This window comes from Gymnoscopelus microlampas (assembly GCF_963454915.1).
Source record: "Gymnoscopelus microlampas genome assembly, chromosome: 12".
NCBI lineage: Eukaryota > Metazoa > Chordata > Actinopteri > Myctophiformes > Myctophidae > Gymnoscopelus > Gymnoscopelus microlampas.
The window spans coordinates 2747030-2758939 of NC_139949.1; the positions used below are offsets into that span (position 1 = coordinate 2747030).

Consider the following 11910-nt stretch of genomic DNA (forward strand, 5'->3'; position numbering starts at 1 on the left):
AAGGCTCAACAGAGTGACCTCCCCATGAGTCACTCACCAACCATCACCAGTTAAACGAATAAAACCCGAACTCCTTTTCCATTTGGTGAACGATTACAGTCGGACCGGTGGACACGGCGGCTCCATGTCTCCCTCAACGAGCGGACGCTGTGATCTGCACCGGTTCCTTTCACGGGGTCAGAAGCAGCTTATCTGACCCCAGCTGAGCGCTACAGGAGGAGGAAAGCCCTGGGAGGAGGAGAGAGCAGAGGCCACGAACCATCTGACAGGACAGGAGAGGGCAGGAGAGGAGGTTTCGTCGGTTCGATTCTCCTATTTCTGCTCCTCAGTCGACCTGCGAAGAGAGATGATGAGGAGGAGGAGGATGATGCTGTTTTAGAGCTCCAGAAAATGGAAAGAGAGAAATCTAAGAAATAAAGAAAGAAGGAAAGAAAGAACAACGGTAGGAGGAAGGAGAGTAGGCAAAGAGGGGAATGAGGAGAGAAGACGGACGGGGAGGGAGGGGGAGAGAGAGAGAGAGAGAGAGAGAGAGAGAGAGAGAGAGAGAGAGAGAGAGAGAGAGAGAGAGAGAGAGGGGACTGAGCAGGGATAAAGCTCTTAACTCCTGTGGGTCGCAGGGAATAAGCTCTTAAAATAACGTTAGCGTTAATGAGCTAACTGCTCACAGAACAGTACAGCAAAACCTCTAAACCTCTAGCGCCTCAGCTAACCGCTATGCAGCGGCCCAGGGACACTTATGTAACCTATAGCTCTGTCTGAAGTCACCTCCTCATTCTACTCCTCTTCTCCTGCTGCACACCTCCACAACTTTTTTATTAAATATGTTTTGTATTTGCATTGCATTGCATTGCATTGTATTGTTGCCCGTGGTATAAAGTAACTAAGTACATTTACTCAAGTACTGTACTTAAGTACAATGTTGAGGTACTTTTAATTTACTGGAGTATTTCCAAAATACTTTTACTTCTACTCCACTATATCTCATAGATAAATATTGTACATGTACTACAACTACTACAACTACTTACTACTCCACTACAAGTATTTGAAAACTTTAGTTACTAGTTACTTAGCAGATATACATTATTACATTATAAAACATACATTAAGCACTTTAGCACCATTTTATACATAGGCTATTTGAAAATAGCCCATCTAAAAGCTATCAATATTTCTCTCTGCCAGGCCGAAAGGCATGGCTAGAGAGTATGTTTTGCACCCTGTCCGTGCGTGTGTGCGTGCGTGTGTGCATGCGTGTGTGTGTGTGTGTGTCCGTCTGTGGACAGCTAATCTCCGGCACTGTTGGCTTGATCGCAGCAAAAATGTGCACACACACTCCCTGTATGCCAATTCAGAACCTCTGCCCCAAATGTTTCACATGGGCCTGTTATAGTGCCACCAGGAGGCCGCTTTTTGCCAAACAATTTTTTTGACAGTACTCCTACAGATTTTATCCAAACATCATGCAAATCGGTACACAGTATCTCTATAGTCATTAAACGAAACGGTTTGGCTAATAATGGCTTCCAAAGTTTGCTGGAGTGCTCCGTTTAGAACAAAATGCCTCAAATCATGAACACAGGGTGCAATTTCCGTGACATTTCGCACATTCCCACTATGTCGAGGAAGAAATGCCACCCTTTCAACATTACCTATTATAACGCCACCAGGAGGCCGATTTTTGCAAAACACATTTTGGGATATTACTCCTTCAGATTTTATCCAAATTTCATGCAAATCGGTACACATGATCTCCATAGTCATGCGAACAAGACGGATATGGTTGATTTTTCATTGCAGGAGTGGCCCATTTTTAACAAAATACTGCAAATCATGAAAGCAGCGCCCGATTAAAGTGAAACTTTGCACGCACATTTGCACTACGTTGAGGAACAAATGCCACCCTTTCAACATTGCCATATTATAGCACCACCAGGAGGCAGATTTTTGCAAAACATTTTTCTTATATCACTCCTACAAATGTTGTCCAAACGTTACGCAAATCGCTACATATTATCTCTTTAGTCAAGTAGTCAAGACGAATCCTTCCGATTTTTCACATTCTAGCCTGATTGGCACATTCCGAATATTGCTGGCCCACAATAACCTACCTGACCTGGCGGAGACCTGTGCTCCGACGAGCACTTTTTCTAGTATAAATATGCATTCCATAAATTCCATAGGGCTAGACTACACATGGGCAAATGACATCATCAACTTGCCCCTATTGAGTGAGTCTAAAATAAATACAATATTTAAGGTGCTTTTAATTTGATATTTTAGTCATAGAGGACAATTATAATGTATTAACGCATATTTAATTGCTTATTAGCCAGTTTAACCCTAACCTTAAAGAGATAGTTCACCCCCAAAATGACTTTTTTCCCCTATGGATTAGTCACCACATGGAGACTTGAATTCATGGATATTTTTTTGTTTATGTCTCATTCCTAAGCCAATAATTTGATGACAAGCGGACCGGTAGGCAGCGGTTCCGGTAGGAGACACAAAAAGTCTCCCTTGTGTCTCCTACCACCATGAACTATCCCTTTAACCTCACAAAATCAACTCAACTCAAGTCAATATAAAGCATAAAGCACATTTACAACGACCAGAGGTCGACCAAAGTACTGTTGACAAATGACAAAGAAAGACAGATTAAGACAAGAAGACAAAAAGAGGCAAAACAAATAATGCATTACAAACAGAAATAAAAGGGCTAAAACCAGCGTTGCAGAGTTATAATTATTTTTATATTGTGTGATCTGTGGTCTTGTAATGTCGTGTATTTATGTTATGTTCTGTGATTGTTTGTATCCTGATGGCTGCTTGGTACAAAATGAATTTCCGCAAGGAAATAAAGCATCTATCTATGTTGGCTCACTGGAAACACTCTGCTACACCGGTAAAGTGTGGTCCAGGGACCCTCATGGTTCCTTGAGGGGGGTTCCAAAACAGAGCCTTCATTATTATAATTGGTAAGACCTGTGAAAGAAGTAATGAAGAGGCGAAATTTCTTTCCAGTGTGGCTGCTAGTGTTAATTTTGACAGCAAATTATTTTAGCCTTAGTCTTTTGAAAAACACACCAGTTAATTTAAGTCCTATTTAGTCATCTGAAAAGGTTTAGTCTTAGTCTAGTCTTAGTCGACTAAATATCAAATCTTAGTCTTTCAGTCTTAATCAACAAAATTAACACTGCTGCTGTGCATATAGAGCCTTTGGTGACACTGCCCCCACCTGGGCACCCAGCTCTGGTGCATCTGTGTTGATGGGACTGAGCATTGAAGGAGTGTGTTTGATTCTGTGTATTGTTGGATTCTTGACCTCATATTTGTGTTTGCCTATTGTCGAGTCGAATTTCACTGAAACAGAACAAAGGAATCTCCTGGGGCCTCCTGACGTAGAGGTTGGGTGAGAGGAACATATTTTTTCTTTTTATGCAATGCATTGCTATTTTCTTTTTGGACTTTGAGGATCACCTGATTTTTTTGGAGAGACATACGATCTTTAGTTTTTGTTGAATATTACTGGATTGCTTTGGAATATATTTTCAGTGCAGTAATTTAAAGAACATTAAAGGAACTTTACCTTTATCAACTGAAGAAGGGACAAAATATCTGAATTCATTTTTCCGTTCATTTGTACCTTGAACGTCAATGCCACCAATTGCATAGTTGAATTGAATTATTATTAGAATGAATAATTATTATTTTCATATACAATTAGTATATTATATTTACTACTTTCTCGTTCCTTCTCTGCAATTTGGGTCCTCTGTTCATAAGATAAGATGTTTATTGTCACTGTATGGAACATACAACCTTTCGTTTAGTGCACACACTTAAAATATCAGCATCAACAAAGATACAGATGCAGCATCATTATTCCATAAACTGTTACTTCCGTCATTGTCAACATAGTTAGCAATTGGCATTATAAACAGAGAGAACAGAGTTCTCTCTCTCTCTGTGTGTGTGTGTGTGTGTGTGTGTGTGTGTGTGTGTGTGTGTGTGTGTGTGTGTGTGTGTGTGTGTGTGTGTGTGTGTGTGTGTGTGAGAGAGAGAGAGACACCCATAGACATGTATTTATTTGATATTTTTTAGATAAATATCCATAGACAATTATTTATTTTATGTTCTGTAAATAATATCCATAAACACTGAATTTATATTATATTGTATAAATATCCATAGACATTTATATATTTTATATTGTGTAAATATCCACAAAGATTTATATATTTTATATTGTGTAAATATCCACAAAGATTTATTTTATATTGTGTAAATATCCACAAAGATTTATTTTATATTGTGTAAATATCCATAAACATTTAATATATGTTATATTGTGTAAATAACCACAAATATTTATATTGTGTAAATATCCATAAAAATATATATATATTTTATATAGACATTGCATTGGAAAGCACTTTGGGTCAACTGTGTTTGGCCAGCAGATGTCACCGTCTCAACATTTACAGCTCCCATTGTTGAGAGCAAGAGGAGGAGGAGGCGGAGGAGGCCCCGCCCAGCGGGTATGTCCATAACGTCCAGCAGTGTTGCCATGTCTGCTTTATTATTAAGTAAAAGCGACTTGGGGCTTTTATTTGAAAGTGACATGCTGTGAGCTTGTAGATCTGCTATTTTCAACACAAATCTTGGGGGAAAAAAGTTAAAAATATTTGAATATTTAAAACATTTTAACCATACAAATATTGTATGGGGGGGCCCCTGACACAACATATTTTAGATGGGGGGTTCGCGGCAAAATTCATATTAATTTGGGGGTCCCTGACATGACAATGTTTGAGAACCACTGCTTGACAACATTAGACAATACAAGTTTGACTGACCTGCAGTGGTGTAAAGTAACTACTGTAAGTACATTTACTTAAGTACACTTTTGCGGAATTTTGACTTTAATGGAGTATTTCTCATTTTCAATACTTTTACTTCTCCACTTACTTCAAATATTGTACTTTTACCCCACTATGATTATTTTACAGCTTTAGTTACTATACTTTCCAGATTTAGATTATTATCACAAAACAGACATTAACCACTTCAGCCCTATATTTCGGCCATTTGAAAATAGCCGATCTACAAGATCAAAATGTGTCACATCGCGACACATTGTGAGCTTGTAGATCTGCTATTTTCAAAAGATTTGTATACATTATGAACTTGGGAAATGGGACATTCTGCACACTTCATCTCACTCCTTTTCGGATATGTTAAGATTCATGTCTCTATTACTTGTCCTTGTTTCTTTTTTGCCAATTTTTTTAATCTGGTATTCATTTAAATGTTTTTTCTTTGTGATTCCGAAAGTGCAAAAGAAAATAATTCTGTTTTTATTAACATATTCGAAATAAACATGACAAAACAAAACACAGTGATTACTTTTACTTTTGGTACTTTAAGTCTATTTTGATGCCAATACTTTTGTACCTTTACTCAAAAGTAAAAAATGTTAAGTAAAAGATGCAAGTACTTTTTTTCCCCACCACTGCTGACCTACCCCTTCACTTTTTTCTGTGGGGCTTTGTTTCCATAGAACCTGGCAACACAGATCCAGGAGGAGCAGAGAGAGCAGACTCTTCCTGCTGCCTGTTTGTTCTACAGGTGTTTGGACCCGATGCGTCTGTTTCTCTGGCTGTTTCGAGCCGTTTCTGCTGAACTAAACTTCAACTAACACTTTGAAACTCTTCATTCTGTACTTAACGCTTCATGTAAAGGTCTAAAATAGAGCTCTCCATTTACTTTAAAGGACTTTTTTTCCCCCTTTTTAAGTCGGTTTGTTTTATTTTATTACCTGCGTCAGTCCGCCCCGTCCACTGTCCACCACCATGATGAACAACATGACGTCATACCGGACCATTAGCGTGTCTTCGGATCCGGGGGCTGTGACGTCGTCATCGTACCGGACCGTACCGGTGTCCTCGCTTCCGGTGCAGTACACCGCGTTGAACGGTGCCTATACCACGGTGAATGGCGCTTCCGGCGGGTCCGTTGGGTACCAGCTGGTTCCGGTTCAGCAGCAGCAGCAGCAGGTCGGTGTTGACAGGGCTGCCAATAGGCTCTATTCACAGCACGGGTTTTACCAATGATACTAATGAAGGCTCTGTTCCATTCTGGTCAAACAGAGTCAGGGTGCTGGTGTTGTGCGTGTTGGCTCACTGGAAACACTCTGCTACACCAGTGGGTCTAAAGTTGGGGTCCAGGGACCCTCATGGGCTTCCAAATGGCCCCTTACAGGTGTGTAACTCTGAGAGTGTACACAATGGAACCAAATGGACCCGTTATGGGGCTCGTGGAAACCACTGTGCTACACTAAATGGAACAGAGCCTTCATTAGTATCATTGGTAACACCTGTGAAGGAAGTGATAATATGGCAGCTGTGCATAGATAGAGCCTATTATTATTTACAGTGGTGGAAAAAGTACCCACATTTTTTACTCAAGTAAAAGTATTAATTCTGCAGTGTGGAAGTACTCCGTTACAGTTAAAAGTCCGGTAATCAAATTTACTTGAGTCAATACTTACTTTGCCTCCCTCAAATAATGGTAGTGGAGTAAAAGTATAATATTTGCCTCTGAGATGTAGAGGAGTAGAAGTAAAAGTATGGGAAATTGGAGATACTCAAGTAAAGTACAAATACCTTACAATTTTACTTAAGTACAGTAAGTAAATGTACTTAGTTTCTTTCCACCACTGCTTATTATTATTTATAAGCAGCTTTGGGCTTGTTTTTTCTGTAAAAGTCTCTTGTAAATATTGTTGGTTGCTTGCTTTTTTTTTTAGGGCTAGTTTCTAATAGGGTAGTGGCTTATATTTGGGCTTCCTTCCTAAATGTTGTTTAAACCAGTAGTTCTCTAGCTGCAAGCAACTCTTACATCCTATTCATAATGTCTGGCATCTAGAGTTGCAATACCAAGCCTTGACAGCCCATACATCCAAACAGAAAAGTCCTCTCTGATTGTATTAAACAACGTTAAACTCACCAACATGGCAGCTGTACGGAAAGCTTCTTTCTATCTGCAAAAAAATTGTTTTCTTAAAAACCCACCATAGACATGTTATGAGCTACTTTCTGTCATTCATCCCGTGCAGGTTCTTCTGTATGTTGGAGTTTGGAAGCACTTGTTTTCCATAACGCAACATCCTGCTGCCTCCTGCATTATGTGCAATTTAGAAACGGGTGGTATGCAGGACCGTTGAGTGATTATCAACGAGCGCTTCCAAACTCCAACACTTAGATAAAAATTCACCTGCACGGAATCTGACAGAAAGTAGTAACATGTTTATGGTGGATATTTATGAAACGAACAGATAGAAAGAGTATTTTTCAAGCTTTCCGTACAGCTGCAGTGTTGGGGAGTTTAAAGTTTTTTAATACAATCAGATAGGACTTTTCTGTTTGTTTGGATGTATGGGCTGTCAAGGGTTGGTAGTAGTAGTTGAAAAAAAAACATTCCCTTTTTTTCTTTAAAATTCTTTAAAAATTCTTTAAAAAAAAATAGATCTACAAGCTCACAACGCATCGCAAGCTTGTAGATCGGCTATTTTCAAATAGCTGATGTATGTAAATTACATTATTATAATATTTAAAGTGCTCATGTGGCCTATTCTGTATAGTCGCTTCTTTTGGGCTGTGTTTTCATAAGACCCCGGTTGCTCGTTTCTCTCGCAAACTCTGGCAACCCGGCAGCAGGTCCACTCCTACATGGTGCTGTCTCCGGTGAACCCGGTGGGTCCGGTGAATCCGGTGGCTCCGGTGTACCTGCAGAACCAACAGTACCTGAACTACCAGAGCTACCCCAACTACCAGAACCTGACCAGCCTGGCCACCCTGCCCAGGATCAGCGTCAGCAGCAGCCAGGACGAGGCGGACCTCATCTACAGACACCACGACGTCATGGGCGTGAGTGGACTAGACCATGTGTGTTGTTGTTATCATAGAGAGTATGCACATGCGTCACGTTTCCACTGGGACACGCCCCCATCATCTCTAGACTGAGTGGCAAAACATTGAGCAGCAGGCACGTGCACACATAGACAAAAAAGTGCCCTCTCCAGACAAAAAAAAGAAAAGAAAAATCTATTATCCCCAAAAAAGAAATGTGCCCCTAGCGGCCTAACGGTAAGGCTGACGGAAATGGCAGCGGATGTGCTGGATGCAGCTCTTTACTCAGGTATCTAGTTTGTCGCCGTCCGACCTTCCTAGCCTGTGTTATTAACCTGTGTTAAGACCTGAAGCCGATTCTACATGTCTCCTAAATCCCAACAGTTTTCTGAAAAACGTATGTTTTTATTTTCATGTCAAGGACCCCCAAAATGATATGAATTTGGCCGCGGACCCCCATCAAAATATTTTTTTCCAGGGACCCCCCAGAAGCAAAGATTTGAGTTAAAAATGTTCACTTTAAAAGTAGTTATATTCAAAGATTTGCACACATTTTCACGATTTTTCAAAAATAGCAGATCTACAAGCTCGCAGCGCGGCACCGAGTGCCGCGCTATGAGCTTGTATATCTGCTATTTTTGAATAGCCCAAAGTGTAAAATAATGCTTTTTAGCTCAAATCAAAAAAATGACACAGTTCCAGGTCTTAATGGGTTAAAGAAAACAAGCGACAATGACCAAAACTCTGCGTTTTGTTTTGGCCATTATCTCTGGCCCAGAAGGTCCAATCTGCTCAGTTCAAAGCTTGTTGGATGCGTGACTTTAAGGACATTGAGCACGCAATGACACATATTTGGGTTTTCGGGCCTGTATTGTTTGGTGCCCTTTTTGAAATTCCAGCCCCTGCCTCTCCAAATCCCTCTGACGTCCCTGTTGATCTGCATGGAGCGTTGGAGTTTGGAAGCGCTCGTTGGCAATCACTCAACGGTCCTGCGTACCACCTGTTTCTGAATGGCCCCTGCAGGAGGCGGCAGGACGTTGGGTTATTGAAAACGAGCGCTTCTGACACAAAGAATCACCTGCATGTAATTTATTGACAGAAAGTAGCTTATAACATGTCTATGGTGGGTTTTTATGAAACAAAAACTTTGAGGATAGAAAGAGGATAATTCAAGCTTTCCGTACAGCTGCCATGTTGGTGAGTTTAACGTTTTTTAATACAACCAGATAGGACTTTTCTGTTTGGATGTATGGGCTGTCAAGGCGTTCCCACATAACTTCCGGGTACGACGATGTCACGCGCATAGCCTCTAAACTGTGGTTACAGACCCTTATGGAACTCTGAGGGTCCCTGGACCTCACTTTGGGAACCATTGATATGCGGTACATTATATTGATCATATAAATATATACACAGGTATCAATTATGCTTACGTAGATGAGTGATTCACCAGATAATGTGCAGTGGTTCAAGCAGATAAATAATCATAATTCATAACAATGTAATGTAGTGTGTTGTTCATAAGTCTGATGGATCTCTCTCTCTCACTCACTCTCCCTCTCTTTGTCTCTCTCTCTGTCTCTCTCTTTGTCTCTCTCTCTCTCAGGGCACCACTAGAAAGTCTTCGTCAGTCTTCAGTCACTCTTCCAGTCCCATCAAGAGTCCAGTTCCCAGCGTGGAGGAAGAGGAGGTTAGTACACACGCAACTTATGCACGCCTGTATGTGTGTGTGTTTGTGTGCACGTTTTCGTATTGCTGTACTTCATGAGCAATCTCTCGTTACAAATACATCTTTTACAAAAAAGTGTTTTTTTGCGCTTGTAACCCGAATCCCCTAAACCTAACCTGTGACCCCTCAGCCCTGACCTGAAGGTTTTACTCACTGTAACCTGAGCCGTAGAACCACACACACACACACAGCTGGAGGATATGTGTTTTAATTAATATCATGTACAGTAATAACTCACGACACAGTGAACACCTGTAACTTGTGGTGACATGTTTTATATAAGAGAGGGAGAGATATTTTGGTGTGCCGTGGGCGCAAAAAAAAATAGATTTGATGTCTTTGGTCAGGGGCCTCAGCAGTAAAACGAGGGCCCTCTGGCCTAACGGCTCCCATGCCTTGCTCAAGGGAACAGCTTTAGTGGTTGGATTTGTCCTCTTACCTGATGAATGACAAGCTTAAAATGAATACAAAAAGAAGAATACAATTACAGTGCAGAAGGCATGAAAAGAACTGACATTTGTAGTCAGACCTGCAGTTTTCTTGGAGTTTGTTACCATAAGCATAAGACTTAATGATTAGTTGTGATTCTAGAACAGGGGTCTTCAACGTTTCCAGGCCAAGGACCCCCCAGCTGAGAGAGAGATGAAGCAGGGACCACCTCTATATTGTATAAAATAGTGTTGCAGATGAAACTAATTATTTTTTTTAACTTGGTCTGCTCTTTTTTTCCCTCTATACCTAATACCTCTTTGCCAAAAAATAGCAGATCTACAAGCTCACAACGCCTCGCAGCGCGAGGCGTTGTGAGCTTGTAGATCGGCTATTTTTGGCTAAAGCTCTCCTCAGAAAAGGGATGCTAGTGCTTAATGTAAAAAAATATATCACGCATCGTACTGTAATGTTTTACTTAAGTAAACGTATCAATACTGCAATGTAGAAGTACTCTGTTACAAGTGAAAGTCCGGAATAAAACATGTACTTGAGTACAAGTACAAAAGTATTGGTATCAAAATGTACTTAGAGTACCAAAAGTAAAAGTACTGAAATGTTTGAAAATATTTTCAAATAGCCTATGTATAAAATAGGGCTAAAGTGGTTAATGTATGTTTCATAATGTAATCATTTATATCTGCAAAGTAATTAGTAACTAAAGTAAAGTTTTCAAATAATTGTAGTGGATTAAAAGTACAATATTTGCCTCTGAGATGTAGTGGAGTAGAAGTAAAAGTATAGACAATTGGAAATACTCCGGTACGGTAAAAGTACCTAAACATTGTACTTGAAGTACAGCACTTGAGTAAATGTACTTACTTACTTTACACCACTGGGCACTTGTGATTCACTCATGGTTACTCTGCTTCTTATCTCACACGGGCAAGTCTGTCTGGATAAGAGTCTGATGAATGTCTAAATTGTGGAGTACAGTATAGTATTTTAAACCTAATGCTTTATAAACCAACAGTAGTATTTTAAACCTAATGCTTTAGAAACCAAGTACGTAACCAACGGTAGTATGTTTGAAATCTATCGTTTGACAGACAGTATAAATTCCTCGCTTTGGGTGTGCCTGCAAGTTCCCCCTCAGCCGTTTGCCGTAGGAGTGTGTGTGTACGTGTACGTGTACGTGTGTGTGTGTGTGTGTGTGTGTGTGTGTGTGTGCAAGTGTGTGTGTGAGAGAGTGTGATTCATGAAGCTGGTAGCAATTTAAACTAACCGGTGTGAACTGGTTAGTTTAAACGAATGCCAGGAGGCATGGTGTGTATAAGGGTGTGGTGTCAGAGTGTGTGTGTGTGTGTGTGCGTGTGTGTGTGTGTGTGTGTGTGTGTGCGTGCGCGTGCGTCAGAAGGCATGCTGGTAGTAACATCAGCATATGGAGTAAATGTTCTCCCTACAGCCATGAAAGTAGTTTGATGTGCTGATGACATAACCAGGCCAGGTGTTCTTCTCACTAGCAAACACAGCCCGGGGAAGTGCTGACAGGACAGAGATATTCATTCACAATAATATGTCTTATTGATAATTTACAAACAATACAGAAGTGGGTGGAGTTCCCAGATAATTATAAAACTACGATCTGCAGCCGTGAAAACCCTAAGCCTTAACCCTAACCCTACTGCCATGAAAATACTTCAGCTTGTCCTAGTTGTTGGGGATGCGACAGGCAGACAAACAGTCAGTGGTGTAAAGTAACTAAGTACATTTACTCAAGTACTGTACTTAAGTACAATTTTGAGGTACTTTTACTTTACTGGAGTATTTCCAATTGTC

The 11910-nt window shown here is 40.4% G+C and overlaps 1 protein-coding gene across 2 annotated transcripts in view; it reads left to right on the top strand.

The window, feature by feature from the left end:
• The first annotated feature begins 5603 nt into the window (after positions 1-5603).
• The window catches only part of LOC311056922 (protein POF1B-like), a 51758-nt gene continuing 45451 nt past the window's right edge, over positions 5604-11910 (top strand). The window contains exons 1-3 of one of the 2 annotated variants that reach the window (XM_084073772.1): positions 5604-6059; positions 7719-7931; positions 9520-9603. In XM_084073772.1, the coding sequence (XP_083929898.1) occupies positions 5856-6059; positions 7719-7931; positions 9520-9603 (501 nt within the window). In that variant the 5' untranslated portion in view covers positions 5604-5855. The remainder of the gene's footprint in view (positions 6060-7718; positions 7932-9519; positions 9604-11910) is intronic. The other variant, XM_084073773.1, reaches the window with a different exon arrangement.